Source organism: Caretta caretta, chromosome 6 (genome assembly GCF_965140235.1).
Source record: "Caretta caretta isolate rCarCar2 chromosome 6, rCarCar1.hap1, whole genome shotgun sequence".
NCBI classification, from domain to species: domain Eukaryota; kingdom Metazoa; phylum Chordata; order Testudines; family Cheloniidae; genus Caretta; species Caretta caretta.
The window spans coordinates 50,437,167-50,463,579 of NC_134211.1; the positions used below are offsets into that span (position 1 = coordinate 50,437,167).

Sequence of the window (26,413 nt, forward strand, 5' to 3'; positions counted from 1 at the left end):
GGAACACATTCAGAAGCAAACTGTTTCCCCAAGTTAACTATAATGTGCACTGGGCCTTGAAGACTAGCACCAGAACAAACCCTAACAGAGTCATGGCCCTCATTCAGCAAAGTTCTCAAGCAGGTGCTTAAATACAGTCCTATTCAGAAAAGCACGTGCTGCTAAATTTTAACCTAAGGATGCTTACCAGTATCCAGGCTTCCCATGTTCCACTGATGATGTCAGTGTTCTAGAGGGCACATATATATCCTACTTCTGTAAGCAGCAGAGCAATAGCTAAGAGCAGAGCAAAGCAAATGACTGTAGAAGGGAACTTCAGTTCATATGGAAATAACTCCCAGCATGTGCTGCTTTATTCTGTGCACATCCTTGAGTTTTGCCATCCAAACAATGAGGAAATGAGTAAAGGAAGAAAACATTCTGAAGGCCACATGCAAAATAATGAGACTAAAGGAAGGTTTGACAGTGACAAGCATTATCCACTCAAATGTGAAACTTGCATTAGCTCGAGTGGCCATTTCCTGGGTTTTTGCCTTGTTTGTTTAGTTACGCAGCAACCCAGCCTCATGTGGAATGAACAAATTACCAACTACAAGCCAAGTATGAGTTACATTTCCCCCCAAGAAAGCTTTTTGATGGTTAAATTCAGTACTGTGCCAGAGTAGCTACATGTTAAATATTACATGGGAGAATTCAGCCTGGCAGATAGCCAAATTGTTTCCCATAAGCAGCACATTTCTAAGTAGAAGAATAACATGATAATTATCTTTTGAAAGTTCCTTGAGTTACTGCAACTAACAAACTATAAAGTCTTAAGTCCTACAGTCTGCTTTTTTAGTCAAAACTAAAGCCCCAAATTTGCTCTCTGTACGTGGGTAGAGTTACTCTAGATTTTCACCTCCTCCTCCTCTAGTCCCATCTGAAGAATCACTTTTTAAAGGGAAATCTGGCCAAAGCCAGATACTCCATAGGTGTAAGGAAGGATGTCTGAACCCCTGTTTCTCAATAGGTAACTGTGTGGAGCGGCTTAGTCACATGGTGTTGGTTCTCCTACCTGTTTTCAGCTATCATATTGCTTTAAAAGACAGCTAAAAATAGACTAAACACTTTCCTAATGTTACCTTTCTCTGTAAGCAGTTGGTGTAGCTGCCACAGGGAAGTTAGATTATTATGAATAGGGTGGAAGTGGTTTAGGAGATCACCTCTCTAAAATATGGGCCAGGCTATGAAAGTCTTTGAGAACCCAAGCTCAACACTACAACAAACACTATGTTCTAGTCTGGTACAATTGCAGGGTGATCATATGTCCCGTTTTGGCTGGGACAGGCCCTTTTTTAAGCCCTTTAAGCTCTTGGCTGTCCTAACTTTTTTAAAGGAGGCATTTATCCTGTTTGCTCTTGATGACTTTATCAGTTGGCACAAGCAAATGGGACAAATGCCCGTTTTTGTCCAGAAAAAAAAAAGCAGGGTGTGGTGCAGAGAGGGTGAGCAGAGATGCCAGTCCCCGGTTGTGGCGGGAAGGCAGAGCTGGGGGGGAAGACAACATTCCAGCATGGGGGGGGGCACCAAGGTTCCAGCATGGGCAATAGCCTTCTGAGTGAGCCCTCCTCCTCACAGGGTTCCAGCAAACAGCTTCCTGAGGGGGCCCCCGGAGGGCACCAATGATGGGGAACAGCCTTACATGGCGGGGAGGGGGAAGGGGCTTCAGGTGAGCAGCTGGGGGTGTCCTGTTTTGTCTTTTGGAAATATGGTCACCCTATACAATTGCTACTTAGCTCTCAGTGACTTATGAGATGAGCCAACAGCCCAAATGTTAAATAGAGTTCATTTTAGAGAGTGTTAGAGCTTCTCTTGGGCAACTGATCCCTTTCTGTGGGGATCAGGGAAGTGAACTCTTCCTCAAATCCAGACTAGGTCCCTGATCCTGAGTTCTGCGTACCCACAATTTCCATTAAATATGTTGAACAAGATGGAACAGAATTCCATAGAATGGTACAAAAGACCTACAGAAAAGGACTAAATTCTCTATTAAATTCTTTAGGTTGTCAGAATAATGTCCATAGAACTCACAGTAATTTAATAGCTATTAAATTCGTTAGGACTTTTCATTTAGTGAGGCAGCAAGGGGATGTCAAAAGAACACTAATATTCCCAAGGAAAATACTGCACAGCTACAAATATTTGAATGGTGAATTTGTTGACTATAGGTTTGATTCTGCAAACCATTAAACAGGTGAGTAGTCCTTACAAGCAGGGCAGGGGCCCATAGTGACTTCAGTGGAATAGCTAACACGAATACAAATTAGCAAAACCAGACTGAATTATTGTTTAAACTCTACATTCACACATGTTGTTCCTGTTTACGTCCATGGTAGCATTGCACTGTGCATGGACAGAGAGAAGCACATGTGCGTCATTTCCCATCTCACCTTGTAGGTAGGTTCATTATAAGCTCATAGGCTGGACAGCTCAGAGAACATTTTAAGAAACACTCACATCACAGAAGGTTTGTTCAGTGGGCAGGGTTTCCCACAGCTACCTGGCTCAGCTTTGCTGTAAAACATTATTAATTTCATCATAGAGTTCACCTATGTCTTTACAAGCACTGATTTTTAACAAGCACCTTTTAAACAACCTAAGAGAATGATTATTGCACCTCTACATCTTACAGATGAATGAGTTAGTTATACCGTGTCAACAAAACTCTGCCTTGTTCATTCATATGCCATGTGGACTAGAATCACTGCTTGTCTGACATCAAAGACATTTATACAAATTGTTGCTTCACAATAGAGAGATGGGGATTCAATTTATTGGACTGAATCCTGAAGTCCTGGTTTACTTTTCACTCAGTCCTAACTCTGGCAAAATTCCCATTGACTTCAATGCAAAATTTGACCAGGTAATGACTTCAAGATTTAGTTCATTGGCTCAAATCTAAGACGTACTTGAGAAGAAAAAATAGTTATCACTTCAAATTAAGTGTCCTAAATATACATTTAGTTTAGCGTAGTTAATAAACCGACGCATGCTAAGCACCATTACATTTTAACACGCTATTAGATATAATTGCTCGATATTGAAAAAGAATGTTCAATAACCATTTGGGGACAGATTCTGGTGCTCTTCCTTAAGTTAAATAACACCATTCTCCTTGAATAGTTTCAGTGGGACTACATGGGCTGTAAGGTCCTATTTGATGTGAAGAGAGCATCAGAATCTGGCGCTATCTGAGAGAGGCCCAAAATCTGGCCCTTTGTATTTACTCCACTGATTTTAATGAAGTTATGCCTGGGATGAATTTTGCCCCCAAAATCTAAATGAAATATTTATTTGAGAAACTTAATTTAAAGCATACCTGGTGAAGATAAAAATTCTGAGTCCCCCCCATGCCAGCTGCTAATTATCAATAAAACTTATAGAAAACCTTTAGAGACACTTACAATAAATAGTGTAGTTACACAATGTTGACTGTACCAAAAGGTACACTGCAGTACGGATTTGTACATACATCACAAGAAGAGACACTGAGAACAATTTAAGGTTTATATGATACTATATGTTCATTACCCTGAGTCCCTGGAGAAAGCCATGCCAGCTTTTTGATCTTTCCATTTTGCATCATCTACATTTTCTGCATTTTGAGCAAAAGGGAGAGGCTGGTGAGAATATATCTCTTAACTCAGAGTGTTCTCCAGCTGCATCCATTCAAACAGTAAAAGTGAGACAGATAGTTATGGATCACTGTTTGGCAAAAACACGGTAGCTACAATGACTTGATGAGATCATTGCTAAGTTTCAGTTAAATTAAATAAGCAGAAACTTTAGATGTTAAATAAATAGAGAAATATTCTTTAATCTTGATATCTTTTACCATAAGATAGCTTCAGGGATTTATTAATGATGGAGATGGGACTCGCTTTCCTTAATTTTCAGGTTTCCAAGGCTCTTCCTCAACAACATTGAAGTCTGCAGATTTGCCATTGGTTGCCAGTGTCACCTGCAAGTAATTATCATTGACATCTAACTTAAAGGCCAAGGCACTTTGACAAGATAAGTTATGAGTTATATGGAGAAGCATGATATTTATAGGAATAACATACTCCATGTGTGAATATATATGTATTTTATATTTATTTATTCATAATTCACAGTGTCCCCAAAGTGTGGAGAGGTGTGGGGGGGGGGAGGACGGTAATTTTAATATTGGCTAGAAAACATTAGTGAACAATGAGCCATATTTTTTGGATTTTATTTTCCCTTCACTGTTTGAAGTCGTATAGTTTTCATAAATATTTTGCACATATAGACAGTCCTGTCACTTTCAGATTTTTCCTAATTTGCAAGAAGAGTTTAACTTGAACTAAAAAATTTTCCTATAGAACTCGTCTGCATTTCAGGACATCTACTTGAGGACATTGAGGAATGTGAAAGGGACAGAATGATAGAGAAATGTGGATACATATATACACACACATTACAAAAACTTCAAAGAAAATAGCAGCATAGTTGCTCCACAGACATGTTGTAAAGCATCTTTCATTGTGCCACTATTTCTACTCATGCATGTGAAAGGTTCAGTTACAATCAGGCCAAACAATTCTTATTAATACTATATTTTATACACAGAACTACAAAAAGATCATTGTAGCATTTCAAGGTTCATGCTTCAATATTAATTTGATAAGTATACTGGAAGACCAATATTGGTTTATCAGTTCATGGGAAATGTTGGTCGCCAACAGTCAATATAAAAATAGCCATGTGAAATCCTTAACAGGAGATGTGTGGGGCTCTAGCTAAACTATTTTGTTTGACTGAGGAAAAATTAACTGGACCTTTACATAGTATGTGAACCTTTGGTCTAATTCTAAATGGATGGCCTATTCTTTCCTAGCTTACCTTCCAAGTTACTGTCCTCAGCTTCATATGAAAACTTAAAGACAGGACTGATATTCCAAATGATGGGTAAACCATACGGTATGGAAGCATTGGGACAGGGAAACATTACAAAAATGCACCAATGTTTAAAACAAAGCCAACCTTTTTCACAGATAATTGGAAGGGAAACACATGCAGTTACAAGAATAAACAGCATATTTGGAACTGAAACCACAAAAAGTTATGTGAAATGTGATCATAAAAATAGAGAAATATCATGTAATAAGAGCCACTATACTCCAACATAAAAAAATAGGCTACTTATTATAAATATACAGTGGCTGCACAAGACTATAAACTACTTGAATTATCTGGAGTATATTAAAGGAAGTAAATAGAGATGTCATGTTAATATATTAGCTTTTCAAAACTTTGATCAGAGTTGCAGCAAACTTTTGTCCCCTTCAGTGAATTCTGCAGGATAAGGAAATCTCTCTTCAAGCTCAAGACCTTGGTATTTGGAGCCTGATATGGTAACACTACATCATCATCATCACCACCAAAATATTTGGCAGTTGTAGAGCACTTTACATGTTCAAAGTGCTTTCCAAATATCAGCTAATCCTCACAACACCCCTGTGAGGTAGGTAAGTATTATTATCCCCATTTGGCAGGTGAGGACACTGAGCCAGACAAGTATTTGCCCAAGGCCAGTCCTGTGTTTACTCTACAAGGTCAAGGTTCCTCTCATACACCTGAATGTACTAATTAGGGTCCTAATGAAGAGCAAGCCTAAAACAATGACAAGTGTCAAATTTTGCTAGCTTAAGAGTCAGTGGTATCCAAACAAAAAAGGCCTGCTGATATAATTCAAGAATTGTGTTAAATTCATGTCTGGTAAACAAGAACAGTGTGGGACTGGAAAACAATGAACCAAAATTGGTGTGTTTGAAATTAGAGCAAACTGGTGAACAAAATAACGAGGGGATGGACTAGTGCATCCATCACTCCCTTTTGAGGTTCTTAAAAAAGACTTGGGGGCGGGGGTGAAAATTAGCTGAGGGAAAAACCTGGCTAGCTCAGCACTGGTAGAGTGCAAGAAGGGGGAAGGAGCAAACGTCACCATTATGAAAGACAAAATTAGGGAAGTTCTGTTTCCCTGGGTTCTGAGAGTTCCTGTAATGAGGAACCTTTGTAGCTCAATCCAGTTTCTCTGTGGATCTGTCCAACAAAAATCCCACCTTAAAAAGTTCCTGGTAGCAGTGTCACCAGAGCATCATCTGCAAGTGATGACCTAAACCTCAAAATCCCACTGTGTTTGGGACAATTTTGGCGATTGTAACACAGCCAGTAATTTATGGCTTGTTGGTATCTTTTAAATGAAAGAGGGACTGGTCCTGAAAAGTGCTACAAGTTCTGAACTCCTTTTAAAATCAAGCCCAGAGTGTATCTTCAGGTTAGGGTGACCAGACAGCAAGTGTGAAAAATCAGGATGGGGGGTAATAGGAGCCTATATAAGAAAAAAATCCCAAATACTGCGACTGTCCCTATAAAATCGGGACATCTGGTCACCCGACTTCAGGTGCTTCCTAGTAGCACTAAATCCAATAGAATCAGCCAGTAATTGTCAGGCCAAAAAACCCAGGACTGATTCTAACATCAAAGGTAATTGGTTCTTTCCATTTCTTTAGGAAGAGGAACAGTTTTATCAGACTGTGAAATGGTTTTTCAAAGGAAGTGATAAAAATCCCATCAATCCGGTCTGGAACTGGTAAAAAAAAAAAATCAATTTTTTTCATGAAAAATGTCTTTTTAAAAGAAATGGATATTGCCAGACAATTTCTTTTCCTTTCAAAAGAAAAACACAAAAAATTGTATAAAAAGTTCATTTTGTTTCAATTTTCAAATTTTTATTTCTTTCCCTGCACCCTACTTCCCCCATTTCTTCTTGATTTTCCAGTAGAATGAAAGGGAAGAGAAGAGAGAGGGGGGAAATATCCCCCAAAATTGAAAACCAAAACAAAATGATTTTTTCATTCAAAATGAAAAGTTTCATTCATCTTAACTTCATCAAAAAAAAAAAAACCTGAAAAATTCCATGAAAAAAAAGTTGAACAAAATGAAAGCTTTGGTTAATTCAAAAATTTTTCAAACAAATCATTTGACCCTGGATAGGGCAAACCTCTGAAAAAATGTACTGTGAAGAATGGTCTTTGGCTTAGGGGTGGGGACAATGACATCATAAATCTTTTCCATCTCCATTGTCTAGGATAATTTAGCAATTGGATTAGTAGAGATGGGACTCATGTCCATATTCTAAATCTGTTGTGGAGACTTAAAGGTGCCAGAGAAACCACAAGCTTTCTCTTTCTTTCTGTAGACAAATATCTGGATGTGGTTGACTCACTAGCCAATCTAGACATGTTTTGATAAAATATGGAACAGGTCACTTGATATACAATCAGGTGGGAGGAGCAGGAGAAGCAGCTAAAGAAAAAATTGGCCATAACATGAAAAGTTTTAATTTGGTTTTGAATTTTTCCCTTTTCAATTAAATATTGTCCTTTGACTTTAATCAGGCCTGTCTGAGTCCTGGTTGCCTTGTAAACCTTTATACACAAATCACTCAACCTAGCTTTTCATTCAACTGGTGGGGTTTCTGAAGTTCGCTTCACTCTAATCAAGACATTTTTTTCTTTTTAAAATCCAGGTTAGTTACAGTGAAGATTAGATAGAAATTGCAAAGTTTGTATTTTTACAATGACTACCAAGAATGATGATGAAAGAAAAGCATACATGTGCTGTATGAGTGCTGGAGCAATCAGCTGATATGGTGCATTTAACACGTGTGTCTCTTTATGGCGTATCATGGAAGACTGCCATCAAATAACAATACTTGCACTTGGTTTGCAGCTAGCCTTCATTTGAGCAGCAATAAACTCTCTGTTAACAAAGGAAACTAAGTAGATAGCCATATTCTGTCTGTCTTGGAATATTCCATAATACGCTGCATAATCCCTTAGTTTTTGATATGTAAACATTGTATATGATTTTTCACCTCAAATACCATGTTTAAGAAGAGTGCAAAAAATCTTTGTAACTTTTTAAACTTACTTAATGTCTGAGATTCACAGAGACTGTCACATTTGTGAAACAATAAAAAAAAATACATGCAGGTTAAAAAATGAAGTAAAACACAGCATGCACAGCTATATACAAGTCTCAATATCCATAAATGTGAAAGGTACCTTGCATTCATCTACTATGACAGAGTTGTGAGCTGCATAAACACATTGGTTTGAGTTGTTTTCCCTATGATTTTTCATGTCATCATAAATTGATTGAGTCTTGGTCATTTCAATGTCTTCATGCCCCTTATGCTGGGAATCCAGGTTTTCCAGCTCTGCCTTGGAGAGGTGATACACAATGCCAGCACCGAAAGAATCTCCTACAACATTTACTGATGTTCTCATCCGGTCTCTGCAGAAGGAGAGACAGACAGGTTTGATAGTTAATGATAAATCAGTCTGGAGTTCACTATTAGGGAAAGCGGAAAGTTCAGGATGAAAGGAGTGCCTAATTTTGCAGGTGCTGCTGCTGCTGTCATTTATCCTCTACAGAACGTTTATGGGATGTTTAGAGTGGAAAGGATTTTAGCTTTCAAGAGAAGTTGAAAAGAATTGCCTTCCCAGGGGACTATTCAAACAGAAACTATATACAAACTTCCATGGCACAGATGTCCACAGTCACAGATCTGGTTCCCTGATGTGGCAGAGTGATTGTCCAAAGAAACACCAAACTGTATTTTGTATTTTGCTGAGATCTGTAAAGTGCCTGCTTCTTGGGTTGGAGATTTCATATCGATATGCCCTTCCCACCTCACTGTCAGTAAATTAACCTGAATTCATCAGGGTCACGAATTCTCTTTACACAACCAGGGGAAATGATTTTTAGATTTAGTGATGTATTCCAGCTCTCGGGTGGTATAAATAAATAGCCTCTCCCCTTTATTCAAACTCAGGAAGCTATGGGAAGATGATGTGAAATCTCACTATGGGACTCAAACCTTCAATGCTCCTATTGGATTCTGGTCACTTCGCACCATACAGACACATGGCCAGCTGTTACAGTGGCACTGTGCCCATTCATACTGTACTGCCAGTATTGATCGGGTGTATGTGCCAACAAAATATAGGTCATAACCTGTGAAATGATAAACCAGTGACACTTCTTCAGTAATAAGAGCCTCCGGGTTGCAAGTTGATGCCAAATTAGGCCCACGTGCTTCTTTACAAGGAAACATATTTGTTGGCACTTGCAGACATTAGACCATACCGTGGAGGCCCTACCTTTCTCCAGTATCCTTTTTGCACTGTTGGTGATTCTGACCATGAAGGAATAGATTCTCCCCCACACCAGAACCCTGCTGAGGTGCAAGTTTTTAAAGGGAGGTTGTCTGAGAACAGGTTTCAGGGCTCTGATTCCATGCCTCCTGCCTATAGCAGACACTAGAGCTGCTCCATTGCACCTGATGTAGTCATTTATGTCAGTGTAAATTAAGTGCAAGTAGATGTAAAATGCTTTCACTCTGGTCTGGTGCCACTTTACACCCGTTTTACACTGATGTAACAACACCACTGTGGGACTGTTAAAACGTCACATTTCACCCCAAGAGGCAGCTGTGGTTCCGGGGCAGAGGAAGTGATCCATGTATAGTGTTGTGAATGTCTATTTAACTTGAAAGGTGCTTTGAAATTCTTTTAGCGTCCAAAATGTAAAACATAATAATAATAATAATTAATAAATCTGTAGCCCTCTACCGATATTAGCTGGACAGAAGCATCCTCAGAAAACTCTGTTAATTCTAATCTAACAAACCCACAGCAAGCAAGGGAAGAATCCTTGTGGTGTCCTGGTTTCTGCTTCATCAGGGAGTCACTCAGAAATGGGAATATAGAAAGGCTGAGGTGTATTTCCAAAAAACCCAAGTCTACTCAGGAAGATTGAGCAATATGAACTTTGATCAAATGACAGAAAAGCAGGCATGTACAATTCCATGCTGGTAGAATTCCTTTCCACATGACAGTAATTGATTTGACAACATTGCTTTTTCCCTGCTCTTTCTAATATTGCTGGTACTAGGTTTGCATTGTACTGCCGCTCAGCACTGTGCTAAAAGTTTAAATCTGATTTACACATCAATTAACTACTACTAATCATTTTATATCCTTATGAGTGAAACTTTTGTTTAGCGCTTTGACAAAAAAATTCAGTGTAAACATTTACAAAACCCAATTGAATCTATTTCCCAAGTGTTTTTCATTATTTTGCCATTGTATCTGACAATTATGGTGGAATTTCATAAGCATATCAGCAAATTTTTTGCAAAATATTCATCAAAATAGTACCAAAGTGTGAAAAACATTTTTCATTTATGGCCAATACTCACAACAAAACATTATAGAAGGAAAAATCCCTCCAGTTTTGCTTTGCTTGAGTGAAAGTTTTTACACAGTTATGTCATGCACGTATGATCCTAATTCTAGTGGAAGTGGCAGACTTGGAAAATATTATTTGCAGAGGGTTCATTTTTTAATAAAACCCATCAAATATACTGTACTCAGCAATAAGATCTCCATGGAAACATTAGAACGCCTGAATAATTTTGAGTGAATAGTGTTACATCTTGAATGAATTCATTAATGCCGCTCCAGGGTGCTCAGAATGCCAAGACAGGAGGTGGAGACCAGAATCCACAAATATAGTTCCAGTATGTTTTATATTTAAAAGGTGAGGAGATGCCTCAATCTATCTGTGTCTGTTAGTAGACAAGAAAAGACATTCAACTAAGCAAACGGCACAATGTTTCAGAACTATTCACTTTAGACTGGGCTTTATTGACTTAACGGAAACACGGAGTGTGAAATCCTGGCCCCACTGACTCCCATTGACTTCAGTCAGGATGATTACATCCAGAGAGGAAGGATGGGTAAAGAGAGAAGGTTCCATTCATTCTTTTCTTAAAAACAATAGACCAAATTATGTTGATTACAGTGGTACGACCCCACTGAAGTCAATAGGGTTGCATCAGTGTAAAAGAGGAAAATTTGGCCTAGTAAATTATTTGTGCAGCATATCGACTTCAAGGTAGCCTGAAACATGAATTCTGAAATGAAGACTGAGAAAGGGAGTCAACCTGGCTTCTGCTGAGATACAGCAAATATTTTGGGAACACAAGGAGTGCTGAAGGAGTCTCTCTCTCTTCCAACTACCCAAAATACTTAGTAATGTCAAGATCAGAAGAATCAACATATGGTTGATGGCTGAGTCAGCAATGATGAAACCCAGAGATCTGAAGAAGAAAGGATTTCTCATACTTATGTTATTTCTCTTGTAGAATCAGATCCAGCTCCCATTGACTTTTATGAGAGTTGGATCAGGCTCATAGGGTCTGACTCTGTATTCCACTCACTCCAGTATAAATCAAAGTTAGCAGCACTGGAGGCAATAAAGTTATACCACTATATGAGTGAGAGGAGAAGCGGGTCCACCAAGTGGTTTTGGGTATTATTATTAATACTAGTATGTAAAAAGACGTTGTCCCTTCCAAGGAGCTTTCTTGACTAGATACTCTAGATCCTAGAAATGATCCTAAAAAGGAGATTAAATAAATTCTTCAAGGCTCCCAATGACTCAAAAAGTGACATGTTTAACTTGCCTTCATCTTGTTGGCACTTAGGGGAATAGCTACGTCTGTTTTTCATATTTCATTCTACTTGAGTTTACATTCTAGAGACAGACCTAAGCAATAACATTCAAATCTCAACTTTTCCAAGGAATGTGGGCCTAAGCATTTTGAATTTAGACCCATGTTACACAAGCCACAGAAAAGATTCAGATGTCATGCAGACTTTACCAGTTGTGTTTCTGAATGTAGGTGTCTGCTTTAGATGTTGGATCTGAGCAGTTTTCCCAGTGCAAAGTACTTCTGTACCTGGGCCCATGGTATGGCATTTGCTAAGCTGGTCAGTCTCACAGCTGGAAAGTAGCCAGCTCTTGGCTACAGCTAATGATGCTGGATTCATTCCAGATGTTGGCATATAATGCTTTCCTATTAAATGTCACCACTGTGTTTTGTTTAGTTTTAAACTGAGAGAGTTGTGAAAGCTTGGTAAATTTGCCTGAAAAAGTTCTGTGTGTCTGTCTTTCTACCCAATCTCTCTGTAAAAAGAGAGGGACCAATGAGGATATGATCTGATCTAGATCCAGAACCCCCTTAAGCCTCAATTTGAGGGGATGGAGAGTTAAGGCTGAGATCCAGTCAAAACTCAGGTTTGGATGTGAGTGTTCTGAAATTGTGAAAGCTGTTTTCTGTGAGATTTCAGCCTAATCCTGTCAAATCAGGTTATTTTGTGATCTTTCCTTTCATCTTGAACAATAAAAAGCTCACAAGATGAGCCATTTTTGCAAGATTTTTTCTAATTTGACCTGAAATGCCAGAATAATTGCTATTCTTAAAAGATTTCTACTGTATTGATTTGCATCCAGTTCCAAGACAAGTTCCAGATATCAGGCTCATCATGATTGTTTGTACCTGTATCCATCTCCTGTATTTATATCTATCACTCAGTCAGTTAATAGAGAGCCTGATTCTGATCTCAAACAGAAGTTAATGGATTTACACTGGTGTAAAACTAGCATAAGCAAGGTCAGAATCAGGCCCTGAATGTTTCATTAGCTTTATCAGCATGACAAGATATACAGAACTTGCCTCCTTTTTTTCTCTCTTAAGCCTTGACACTAAGCCTGCTGAATTGGAATTAATTTGCAAACTGGATACAATTAACTTAGGCTTGAATAGAGACTGGGAGTGGATGTGTCATTACGCAAAGTAAAACTAATTCCCCGTGTCATTACACAAAGTAAAACTAATTCCCCATGTTTATTTCCCCCTCCTCCCTCCCCCCCCCCCCCGCTCTCCTGCTGGTAATAGCTCATCTTAAGTGATCACTCTCCTTACAATGTGTATAATAACACCCATTTTTTCATGTTCTGTGTGTATATAAATCTCCTCACTGTATTTTCCACTGAATGCATCCGATGAAGTGAGCTGTAGCTCACGAAAGCTTATGCTCAAATAAATTGGTTAGTCTCTAAGGTGCCACTAGTACTCCTTTTCTTTTTGCGGATACAGACTAACACGGCTGCTACTCTGAAATAAGCCTCTGATATTATCACTATGGATTCCACTGTTGCTTGTCAGGCCAAAGAACCCCAAAGCCCTCCCAGTCTGGGAGAAGATTCCAGGCTTGTCTTTCACTTGGAAACAATCCTGTAACATTCCTTTCAGAGGTTCCTTCTCTGACTCTGGCCTTGTCTATACTAGCAAGCTTTATAACTGGGATTCACCACCAACACAGCTTCATGGCACAGGCATTGCTACTCCCTTGTCGTTTAACCCTCCTCCGAGCAGGGCTAGATGACACAGAGGTAAAATCGTCTGAGCCCTGCCCACACTGTAGCTCCCACCAGGGGAGCAGCACTACTCATGAATTACGGCTCTGAGGTTCGCTAGTGTAGGTACGGCTTAAAATGACATTTCCCTAAGAACCCAAACAAACCACATGCTGTATTTACGCATCCTCCTACCAGAAGCAGAACCCTATCTACTTGGCCTATTTTGAGTTCCAATGAAAACATATATTTAAAACCTGAACATGGACCTCTGCTTGTCCTTCCGCTCCTAGCTGCAAATTCCTACGCCACTTTCCTGTTTTGAGCCATGACTTCACCAATATATTTAAAACCACATAATATCCTCTTTTCCCTTCGCCAGCTGCTTGCTGAGCCCCACCCTGGTTCCCCATTCTGAGCTATGATTTCACACAATTACAATATATTTTTTAAAATCATATTTTCCCTTTGCTTGCCCCAGCTGTAAATTCCTGCCTCATTTTCCCCTATAACTGGGACTGGAGCTGTGAACTGTTCTTAGACACTGGTGTGTCACAGACAGGGTGATACGCTGGCTGTAATTGAAGAAAATCCCTCATCTCAGATCTAGCAGATATATCAGAGAAGGATGGCTAAAGGAGCTATATTACGGTGTGGATTGAGACCTTGAATGCTTCCCAATACGGCAACAAGGGCCAATGGCAACAAGGGATAAATAGCATATTATGTCACTAAAGTTTCAAAGACAAATACTCAGCTCTGCTAAGCCCCTTCTGCATAACTCCAATGGCACAACGCACTGAAGATGCGTCAGTTGGGCTACTGGGGATTCCCCTGGCCTGCATCAGTAAGTGGTATAAAGCTGCATAGCTAGAGTTACACTTCTTCCCAGCATTACTGCCTGCAACCTTATAGCTTAGGCTGTATAGTGGAGTGCTCAAGCAGGAAAGGCAGTGACCGGAGAGAACTGTGCTCCAGTAATTCAGGCTGATGTAAAGGTTTCTAGGGGTCTGTCACCAATCAGTGCAACTTAGAGGAGCCCTGGGACTGCTCTAAGTTGTGTTGATGGGCTGAATTGGTCCCTGGGAACTCTGTGGCAAGGTGGCACAAAGATATCTACACCTCCAAACTAAAATGCACCTAAGGATCTAACTCTGGGTGTATTATTATTGTTATAATTATTAATGGGGCTTCTAAATCCCAGAGGTGAGGGACAGAAAGCTCTGGGAGAAGGGTGGAACAGGTTGATGTCTCTTGGCTGACTATCTGCAATGGCACTGAAAGGACTCTAACCCCAAGACCCTGAGGTTGATAGGTAGGTAAGGTCATATTTTAGAGAATTTCCTGGTAAAAACTGACCAGGAATATCTTTCCATTTTCCAGTCTGCTTTCTCATTTCATTCAGTTTGTGGGCTCCTTTAGGACATTCATCCTACAGTGTCTTTGTTGAGAAGAATTTTATGAAGAAACCTGATTCTATTAGGAATGTAGAACTTGCTAGGCTGGATCGATCAGTGGTCCATCTCATCTGTAGCTCCATAAGTACCTGATGCTTCAGAGAAAGATGTAAGACTCCTATAGCATAACAGACAACTATTATCATGGGGGTAGGGTGGGAGGATTTCTTCCTAATCTCAAGCAGTTGCCTGAAGCACTTTCATTCTAGCTAATGTAACTGGAGATTATATTATTAATACAAATGCCCAATGCCATATAAAATCCTTCTGTTCTAGACAGACATCATTGCAGTGTAATCCACAGACTCAGTACCCATCCCTCAATTTAGACAAGAATTATAATAGGGAAACATAAAAGCAGAGATGAATAACTGTTATTGAACTGTGTTTGTAGTTTGGAACAACAGCTTGGAAGGTTATGTATCTCTAGGGAATGTAGTGGCTTTGGCAGGAGTCTGTGAGTCAAGCCTCTTAGGGACAGAATGTCAGCTGGTATATGTTGTCATAGCTCCATTGAAGTCAACTGACTTCAATGTAACTATGGCAAGTTACATCAGCCACAGTTTAGATCTGCCCTTTATGTTCTATTTCTTGTTCTAATGCTGACTTAAGTGGCCCGTATCAAACCACTTCACCTATCTGTGCCCCACTTGCTCCATCTGTACAATAGGTATATTGTAGAGTGCTTTGAGATCCAGGATTGAAAGGTAGCAGAGAAGAGTAAATCATTATTTGTTACATGAAGTAAGTACATGATGACTTCTTCGGAATCATGGAGTCACTATTACTTACAAGAGCCAGTCAACAGCAACAAGCAGACTGATGTCCTGAGTGGGGAGACCCACCGCGGTGAGGATGAGAAGCATGGTGACCAGTCCTGCACTGGGTATACTGGCAGCTCCAACACTTGCTAAGGTGGCTGTCAGACTGTAAGAATAAACACATTATTGGGTAACAACAAAGAGGGTGTGACTTTCAACGTGTACTCACTTGATCAAAACAAAAGGTTGGTTTTCACTGACATTTCCCAGAAAATACAGGGCTGCATAACTAGTAGAGATGAGATCAAGCCACAGTTTGGAGGATTCTGTTCCTCCACCAACTCCAATTTAAGAAAGTTCAGATCTGGGGGTTTTGTTCAGACTACTATAAAGATAAAGTCAATTTGCAACATTCCTACTTTTAGCCTGGTTTTGATTTTCAACCTTCTTCCCTACATTTCAGGGATGTTTGAATCCAGGGCTTTTGCCCAGATCCACATCCCCATTCCAACTGGAATTTCTGCAGTATAGGGGCTGCAGGCTGAATTTCCAGTGCAGTTCATTAATGTTAATTTATGGAACTTGCAGTTTGTATTGTGAGATAACGGCGTGGGGCAATTGGTTGTTATCAATAAGGAAATGGTGAAAGACTATGTCTCCTACAGTCACGTGCTCCAAACTCTGGGAGCTTGTGATAAACCAAGCCCAGATACAAAGCTCTCTTGTTCTGGTTTGCAAAACCAACATTCAGCCAACTAGGTTTTGCAAATCCAAAGCCATGTCTGCTTTTGCTCCAATTAGTAGAATGTGAAAGTCAAGTACAGTGAATGTCTATGCTACAAATGCTGGAAGTTTGAAAAATCAGGCTACAGAGACACTGGACATTCCTTTGTAGAATGGAAAATAAATTAGGCAGTGAGGCAGCCAAGGAACAATAAAAAATATAAAAGAAGTCTCTGTCTTTCTGAAATAGATCACACAATTTACTACTAAATTTGAGATGCTGTGAGTTCACCAAGGAAGATTTTAAAGTGCTTCCAATAAAGGGGTGGGGGAATAAGTGCCTCCATGGGGTAAATACTTGGCTACAGCCATGGTGCTAATGTGAGGACACAGCATTTGAGCCCCTACCATTTCCAGGATTATCATCTCCAAGGGGTAGGTTGCTTTGCCAGGTCTGGTTGTTGGGTTAAAGCAGAAATGCCCAAAAGGACAGATATGAGGTGCAAAAAGAAGAATTGCTAAGCCTGCCTGAGCCTGCATTTGGGTCATTTGAACCTAACCCCAGCATTGCTAGTTGGGTTTGGCAGATATAAGAGAACAACCTTCTAGCCATTTGCTTTGTCATATCAGGACATAGTATGAGTGTCACAACACAAATGTCATCCCATCATATTGCACTGGGGAAAGAGTTGCTCTCTGCCAAACTCATTCAGATCTCAGACCAACATACATCAAGAATCATTCTGGGAAGTTCAGGGGGTCAACTGCACTAGTGTACAAATGGTGCAAGATCTGAATCAGGCTCAGTGAGTCAATTCTTTAGAGTAGGAGCAGGAGGAATAATTCAGGTTCACCAAGACTTGTGGTCAACAAGTTCCAGAACTTCCTCTGGCAGCAAATATTTTATTAGCAACTCACCACTAAAAAGAATGTTCTTATTTCTAAAAACTAAATTGTATTATTCAAGGTCCAACTTTGCAGCATCTGCCTTTGAGAGAAGCAGCCTAACCCCTTTAAAACCATATGTTACTATTGTAAGTAACCTGCAGGAGACAAAGAACTGGAAAATATGTTACTAATATAGTTGGGCAAGAAATGCAACACTAGAAATTCCAGTGCGGGCACTTCTTTATCCTGAAAAGGGGTTAGCTAAGACGAAGGTGGGTGGATTAGAGACACAAGGAAAAGGCAAACTTGGCAGCATTCATGTGTGGTTTGAATTATTATGATTCAAAATGTCAAGCTTAGTGCATCTGTCATATTTTCCATTGTAAATGAATTCAGCAGCAACAGTCATAACTTTACCATTCTCTTTTTTTAGTCACAGGATCAAATATGACTTTAAATTGGGTTACAGTAAAACATGCCAAAATTATACTAACCTAATTTAAATGTGTGTATTCCTTTGAGCTTCCAGATATTTCAACGTAATTCTATATGTACTGATTTGACATAATAGGGATATATCTACTGTACTCGGGGTTAACGAAAGCACACTGAGGTAGAATTTAAGATCTACAATCTCCAGTCTATTTTGCTGTAATGGTAGCTCAGGGGTGTCAAACTCATTTCTTGTGACAGGACTGATCTGATACCCTGCCACTTGGAACAGTTAGCAAAAGTTATTAATATAGAAATAGATAAATATAAACCATGTTGGTAGTTACTTACATCCCCCCTTAGACTTATCTGAAGTTTCCTTTTCTTTGACTTGCCTGGTTGGGGTACCTATTCTCCAGCCGGCAGGTAAGCTGTCTTCAGTGCCACTTCCCCTCACCCAGACATGTTCCAGCTTCTACCAGACTTGTACCTCTCTAGTGCCTCTTGAACATGACCAAGTGGTTCTACACCTGCACGTGAGATTTTGCTGGATTGCTGTGCCAGAGTCTGGACTATGGGGATATGAACTGAAGAGCACACAAGTGTTTTCCTCTCCAACTCCCCTGGGTGGACCCTGCTGGAGCACACTAAATGTCCCTTAGTGAGCATTGATGTAGTCCGGATGGGGAGGACTGAATTAGGCCAGGCAGACCCAATTAACCAATTAAGTGGCAGACAGGAGAGAGATTTAGGCTAGGAGGCAGCCACTAATTGGAATCTAGCTCACCTGTGAGGGAACAGATGGGGCTTACATAAAGCCAAGAGACTGGCAACAAAAAGGAGGCTGTGGGGTGAAGAGTGGTGGTCTCTCTTCTTGAGAGAAAGAGGGTGAGGAATCCCTGAGACCTAGTAGACCCTAGGAGAGAGGGACTTGACTAGTATGGGTGGAAGCAGAGTAGGAAGTAGTCCTAGGGCAAGAGCAGTAACGTTAGGGAAGCTGCAGACCTTGACTGCTTGGTAAAGAGCCCTGGGCTGGAACCCAGAGTAGAGGATAGGCCTGGGTTCCCTTACCAACTAATCCTGCCAGAGTGGTATTGCCAGGGATAGTGAATTAGCAGACTGTTACAGGGATAGGGCAGTGGATGTGAGAATTGTTGAATGCTATTTGTCTAGAGGTACCTAGAAAGTATCATACCCCAGAAGGGAAAACCACTTAGTGTCCTGTCCAGGGGGCTGAATCACAAAGGGGAAGCAGCAGCTCCTGGAGCAACAGAAGGGCTGCAGACAGAGAGTGAGGGAGTGCAGCTGCTGGAAAAGGGTGTTAGCTGAGCAGAACTAATCCCCAGAACAGCCTGGAGGAGGAGCTGTCAAGTGATGAGTAAAGTACCCTGTGACTCCTAGCCTTGCCTCTAGGAACTCAAGGGCTACATCAGTATTTGTGCCACAGCAACACTCATTGTAAATGTCGGCTGGGGAGGCATATATGGCCCTCTTCCCCCTAATCAAAGGGGCTGCCCAGAGCCAAACTGGCCCTAGGACAAGTTTAAAAGTGCATAAGGGCTGCTCTCATGTCTACTGGCAGATCCCAAGAAATCCCTCTGCTCGTCTGGACTATGCCAGAATACATTACACAGCAGCCATCTCTTTGTCACCATTGCCCACTCACAGTCTGAAAATGCCTTGCACCAAGGCCATTATTTTTATTATTAATTGGCAAAATGAGAGGAAATAACACAAGCTAACCATATGCATATGGATACTTTTTGTGGGAAAGTCTTTTTCTATTAGTGCTCAGATGGACTTTCTAAATAATTAATGTCCTGTACCTACCTTGGAGCATCCCGCTACATTTAATTAAGTTTATTATTATGTTGGACAGACAAGACCATTGCCTTGCTCCTCATGTTGTCATTTACTCCTGTGTAAAATGAGTTTAAAATGTTACTGACCCAGAAGTCACAAATGATACACACAGTGCAAGGCAGTGGAGAATCTCTTTGGGAAGTCTTATGGCCTGTGTTAATACAGGAAGTCAGATTAGAGGATCACAATGGTCCATTCTGGTCTTAGAATCCATGAATTGAGGCCATAGCTATTTAACAGTCTTATCCATTCAATACCACTGTGAGAAGTCAAAGTCCATACATTTCACTGTATAAGAATCCATAGGCATTCAGAAGCCATCACTGCATCTTCATACTATACAGCCTTCTAAATCAAAGACCCAGTTTGCAGAAACATATAGAACCCACCTCACAGTGACTATCTGCCCACCATCCAACATAATTCCATTCATCTGTGCTATGAAGATGGCAGCAACTGCTTCATACAGGGCTGTCCCATCCATGTTAATTGTTGCTCCAACAGGCAGGACAAATCTTGTTACACGCTTATCAATGCCCAAGTTTTCTTCAAGACAACGGAAAGTGACAGGTAATGTACCAGCACTGAAAAAATGAGCAAAGACAGGGTTACGTGGTACACAATATTCTTGCATGATGGTCATAGCAAAATTGCAATAGTTCTGGTCTTGTTCCATTTCCTTTCTCAAGTCCAATACATGCATTAAAGAACGTGCAGCCAAATAGAAGTTACTGAATTCTATAGGAAAGACAAGCACAGTGCTTAATACGAGATTTTTAGTACCTAGAAAGCTGGCAACATTACATATTTCCCTTCCTTTGCCAAATTTTGTTTTTTTCAATCCTCCTGTGGCCATAAACCTTTTTTCAATCAAGACATACTTCAGTATTAACTGGAGGTCGGATTCTGGGTCACACAGGGGCTAGCTGGACTTTCTACCCAATGTATGAATTATTTCTTGGATTTTTTTTCAAAGCACAGAGCCAAATGGTTTTTTGCAATGGGAATTAAAACCAATATTGAAGAGTCAAATTCTGCATCTCTTCAGTTGAGGAGGTGTTCTTTGCAGAGGAACCAGTGGCCTGTGTACTCCTCGTTCACAGAGCTTGGGGGACAGCAAGGTTGGCATTGAGGAACAGGTGCTTGTGTGGATCTACCCTGCCACCCCTCTGTAGGGGGCAGAGCAGGCTATTTCACCCATTAGGCCTGAGTACCCTCAGCAGAGTAGTTCCATAACCACTCTTTCTGTCTAGTGAGTTGAGATTCCTTCCTCTGCTGCCTAAGTGTGCTTAGCTCAGCTGAAGGATCTGCCTCTAAATTAATGAATCCAATTCAATTACATATATTGATGTAATTTTCATTTTCAGTGTTTGACTCTGGTCCAACCCTTCACTAAATGAACTTGGTTACATCCTGACCAGAGTCAACTCTGAAAAATGAACACTGTTCTGGGGAAATTCCTGTAGAGCAGTTGCTCAACATAAAGATAGGTGAAACATGTCTGTACCAACTCATTTGCATACCCCCAGATGAGCTAATGGAAATTTCTCAAAGGTCATCCTGATTACTGTACCAATACTAGTTTTGGTCTGACAAGAATGTTTACTATTGCTTATAGTGAGCAGAACAAAGGGCTGAATTCACTAAAATATACTACAATAAATCCTTACTGCATATTGCATATACTGCCTTGCAACTTCAGTTTTTAACATTCAGTACTTAGTCCCCACAGTGACTCTCTGAAGTACGAAAATATAGATATCTCCATTTTACAGAAGGATAAAATGAGAAACCAAAAGATTAAGTGACTTCTTCAATATCACAGATGGAGTAAGAGTCAGAGGTCAATTTGGTTCTTGTATTCCTGGCTCACGGTCCTGTGCTTATAATGCCACCCTGCTCTTCTCACTTGCTGAGGGTTTTTAAAAAGAGATCCATGAACCTGGTAAATAGGTTCAGCCAACTCTGTTCCGGCACCCATGTGGTTTAGTTATAACATGCAATGTTTTTTACCACAGCCAATCAAATATTCATTCTGTGATGTGACACAACTAGAGTATATATAAAAAATCAGAATAATCTCACTTCAAGATGGGAAATGTAAGGCATGTTCCCCCATGAGCTGCTTTAGTAGTCCATGTATAAGACTGTTTGCATGTACGGAGATGGCTGAATGTATAAAGGAGTACTCCCTGTTTTTTCACTCTGCTATGCTCTGCTATGCTGATTCATGACAAAGGGATTTCCATATCTTACTCCTTAGAAAGGGAAAAACAGTTCTCTGACACACCATTGAAGTTCAGTTAAATAAGCTTCATTTTCTCCTCCATGAGTCACTTTTCACAACTTGGAGCAGAGATGAAAGTGTGTATATGGTAGTGGCCTACTTAGGGCTGCTGTAATTGACTCCTCCTGGTTTTGCCATTTACACTGAGGTGTTGCTTTGTCATTTGAAGGACAAGCAAGCCTTTTTCCCCTTAATTTTACTCTCTTTAGCATAGGTGAATTCCGTGCTCATGAATGGTGCCAGATTGACTGTCCCGGGGCTGGAAGTGATTTTTATCATCTCTGGAAGAAAGTGCAGGGTAGGTAGAAGCAGTACAAGATTCCCCATCTTGTCCTAACAATCTTAATCATGGTATGAGGAAGTGTTTGATTGTCCAAGAGTTTTGGCTTCTCAGTGAGGACCCCAAACAAGAGTGCCAGCTGCAATACTGTGATGTGATGTGGACACTTGTCTATAAGAATTTGGACTGAGAACTACTGAATCATTTCACACAGGCTCTGAATAGCTGTCAGATGTTAAAGACTTTCAATCACTGCTGACCCAGGTTATATGTGAACCAATGGGTGAGATCTGGCTGTAACACAGATTTTTTTTCCTGTGGAAAATTGTGATTGTTTTGGTGATAAAACAAAACATTTTGGACATAACACAACAATTTTCAGCCAAAAACTTTTGGTTGAAAACTGAACATTTTGATTCAGAAATGCTGCCTCAGTGCCACATGGCTCCCAGGCCAGATATCTCCCATGATCCACCACAATCTCCTGTCTTGTTGAGCCATTGCAGTGCATCGTAGAAGTCACCGGCTATGGTGCATCATGGGAGATGTAGTCTGGCTCTGGGGAAATAGGGACAAGACTTTATTTTAGTCAAACCCAATTTTCCATTGAAAACCAATGATCCCTAGCAAAAAGCACCATATCTTATTACCGGTTCCTGAGTCATCCAGTGTCCTACTCCCTTTCCATTTACTGATTCACAGATCTGTGCTCGATGAAGGACTAAACAATTCAGATCCTTATCCAAAGCCCTTTAGCCTGCCAAACATGGCCAAAAGACACAGAAAAATAGAATTTTCAATGAGATTTTGAGTATCTCCTTCCTTCTGATTGGGCAAAATTTAGTTCCCAGTCCTAATTTGCAGAGAGCTCATGGGATACCTGTTGTGTCCTTTTTGGTAGAGAAGAGCTGGGAGCTGAGTTCTTAAAAATATAAATAGAACTTTATTTAGGTCAAAATGCACAGACAAACTCTGGTTCTCTAGGTCTCAGACTAACTAAACGGCTTGTGCTATTCAATATCATCACTCAGGGTATTCCTAAATTCCAATCTGGAGGAAGCAGGCATGGGTGGAACTGCTGGTGAGAGTGCAGGACCTTCATCTACCTCTTGTGTTCCCTACTTGTAACCTAGCATTGCAACTTCATTTAGAAGCAGCAATGTGAATATTGTGACAAATGTGAGACCTTGAAAACATGGAAAATTCAAAATATTTGTATATTGAGATGTGCCATAAGCTATGAGCAAAGGGATTACTCATAAATGTGTGTCTATATTTACCTTCACGAGATGGGGATTGTATGCTAGCTCCAAGGAGAAGGGTTACTGTGCCAGCCCAGGGAACTAAAATCAGCCGGGGTAACCACTGGAGATCCTGGGACAGATAAACAGCTCCAGAGAAGTACCACCTCTGGGGCAAATTGCACATACTGGTTCAGACCCAGTTCAAAAGGTGTGGCAGACAAAGTAAGGGCTTTTGGAACAAAGGGTCAGCCTGAACTGGCTGGGGGAGCCTCACTTTGATCCTCAAACTTTCATGAAACTGTAACCAAGAGGCAAAAGCCCTGCTGGAAGAGTGGGAAGCAGTGGAACCTGCCAGGGTCTTCGTGTGGAAGATGGGTAACACCTGGTAAGCTTAGCTTGCATGCAAATTGTTTGTTTCAGGATATATTTCTCTAATGCTTTTGCCCTAAAATAAATGTACTTTACTTTGTGAAAGCTGGCTAGTGATTGGTAAACACTGTCATAGCCCCTGAGAGACAGCGGAACTGCAGGTGCTAAACTGAGATCAGAGCTGTTGGGATAGTCTACGTGAATTGCAGGGGAACAGCAAGGCTAAATCCCTGGTCTGGAGAGAGAGGGATGTGGGTATCCACCCACAGACAGGTGCTTCTGGAGGCCTGCAATGTAAAGGGGCATACTTGAGTACACCACAAAGGAGGGCAGAAGTGCAGTTAACCCCAGAACTGTGACAAATATGTAGCCCTGTGACAATTATGGCTCTGTACATTTCCATTTAATAACTAATAACACTCATAGCATTTCATCCACAGATCTTAAAGTGCTTAACCAAGGTGGGTAAGTAACATTATCCCTATTTTACAGGGCAGGAAACTAAAGCACAGATGTTACCTTGTTTGCACAGTGAGTCAGGGGCTACTCAGGGAACAGAAGTCCAGTCCCCTGACATTCAGCCTGGGGCCACTATCCAGCCTCTATGCAACTATCCATACTGCCTCTCTTTAAGTCTAGAGAATGTGAGGTAAAGATTTTTTTTTTCAAATAGAAATAAGGTGATCAAAAGCTGTTTACTGATTGGTATTAATGACAAAATAACTTTCTGGTAAAGGTCAGAACAGCAGCTGCATAATGTCTAAATGGCAGCTAATGAGCTGCTAAAATATAAATAAGGTGGCAGTTCACATGGAGTACCTGGAAGCTGTGCCTAGAGCTGTGATCCATGCCTGGAAAATGCCAGCAAGGAATGTGAAGGGGCTTTTCCTTGTTATCACGAAGTACAGTGAAGGCAAGAAGATCCCACCGTGGATGAGAAGGCCCACGATCACTGTTACCATGTACATTCCAAGTTGCCTGGCAACCACTTCTAAGTCCTTAATTGCAATGATTTTCCCGCAAATAAGGCAGGCAATGCCGAAAGGAGAGTACCTAGAAAAAAAAAAACAGAACAGATGGAACTGATCCTTGCAGCATGCAGCCATAAAACCTGTGCACAAAAACATGTGGGACTATGGAGAGAGATCCAGGCTTCTAGACTGAACACTTTGAGATGTGAAGAGGACACAGAACTACTGAATGATGGTGGTTCAGTGGCTGTCCTTCATGCCTCTCTTAATATAGTATGAGTAAAGCCTATACAGAGGAACCTGCCATACTACAATACTTTAGGGGCCAAATCCTAAGGTTTTTACTCAATTTCTACTCAATTTTTTTTTTACTCACCACCATTGAATTCAATGTATGTTTGCAGAGTAAGGCTTTGGCCCTATAGTAATATCCCATAAGCAGGTAGTAACTGTACTATACATGCAAGTGTTTTGGATCTTTACTGAAGAATACTGTATTTTGGTTAAAATACTTAACTATTATGTAGCATTTTTCATCAAGTTCAGGTTTGAAATATTTGTTGAAGATAAATGATCTGACGTATCTAGCCATTTTTGCTGTGAGCCAATCTATTTTATGCTCATTGAATGGTTTCGACAAGCAGTTTTCAATCTATGGATTGTTCATTAACTATATGCTTTTGATGGGGGGAGGGATAGCTCAGTGGTTTGAGCATTGGCCTGCTAAACCCAGGGTTGTGAGTTCAATCCTTAAGGGGGCCATTTGGGATCTGGGGCAAAAATTGGGGATTGGTCCTGCTTTGAGCAGGGGGTTGGACTAGATGACCTCCTGAGGTCCCTTCCAACCCTGATGTTCTATGATTCTATACCTGTGGTGTGTGATTGGTCACCTAAGTTACATGGTATTTCTTCTGCTCCTTGATTTTAAATGAGAATAACACATTTTGGTACTACATAATTTATAAGAACATAAGACTGGCCATACTGGGTCAGACCAAAGGTCCATCTAGCCCAGTATCCTGTCTTCCGCCAGTGGCCAATGCCAGGTGCTTCAGAGGGAATGAACAGAACGGGTAATCACCAAGTGATCCCATCCCCTGTCATCCATTCCCAGCCTCTGTTTGCCAGAAGCTGGAAATGGACAAGAACACCATCCCTGCCCATCCTAGCTAATAGCCATAGATAGGTTTATCTTCCATTAATTTATCTAGTTCTTTATTTAACCCTATTATAGTTTGGGTCTTTACAACATCCTCTGGCAAAGGGTTCCACAGATTGAGTGTGCATTGAGTGTGTTGTTCATTTATTATACTTCTAATAAATGACAAATAATGTGGATGAGGAATGCCTTCATGTCATGTGAATGTGAGTTCAGACAAGGTAACATTTACTCCACCTCAGGGGGATCAGTATAAAGTTTATAAGTCACTTCCATACATTTTTACCCTTGTCAGGAAGGTTTAAGTGGGACATAAATGTTGCATAGGTTTCGGCTGGGCTCCACTGCACAGGGATGAATTTAGTCCACATTGAAAAGCCTTTCCAAAACATTCATGTAAACAGTCACCGTTTGTGAAGATTCAATAAAGGGGATTTAAGAAAATCCTCATCATGTTTGAAGCAAGGAGACATTTTTCATTGTAAAGAATGTTTGCAAATGCTGGTTTGTGGTATTCATCTTGCTCAGCTTCTTTTTATAACATTCCTGCTGTGAGGAAACTGCACTTCTAGAGGAAGAGCAAACAATAAAATGTCCCTCCTGAATAAAATAGGGAGGGGTCTAAGTTTTCAAAAGTGGCTAGT

The 26,413-nt window shown here is 40.5% G+C and overlaps 1 protein-coding gene across 3 annotated transcripts in view; it reads right to left on the reverse strand.

Moving 5' to 3' along the window:
* Positions 1-927: 927 nt before the first annotated feature.
* SLC1A2 (solute carrier family 1 member 2) overlaps positions 928-26,413 on the reverse strand; it is a 110,447-nt gene continuing 84,961 nt past the window's right edge. For all 3 annotated transcript variants that reach the window (XM_048852494.2, XM_048852493.2, XM_048852495.2), the window contains 5 exons: positions 24,459-24,692; positions 19,849-20,043; positions 15,585-15,719; positions 8,130-8,361; positions 928-4,000 (listed from right to left, as the gene is read on the reverse strand). In XM_048852494.2, coding sequence (XP_048708451.1) covers positions 3,926-4,000; positions 8,130-8,361; positions 15,585-15,719; positions 19,849-20,043; positions 24,459-24,692 — 871 coding nt within the window. In that variant the 3' untranslated portion in view covers positions 928-3,925. The remainder of the gene's footprint in view (positions 4,001-8,129; positions 8,362-15,584; positions 15,720-19,848; positions 20,044-24,458; positions 24,693-26,413) is intronic.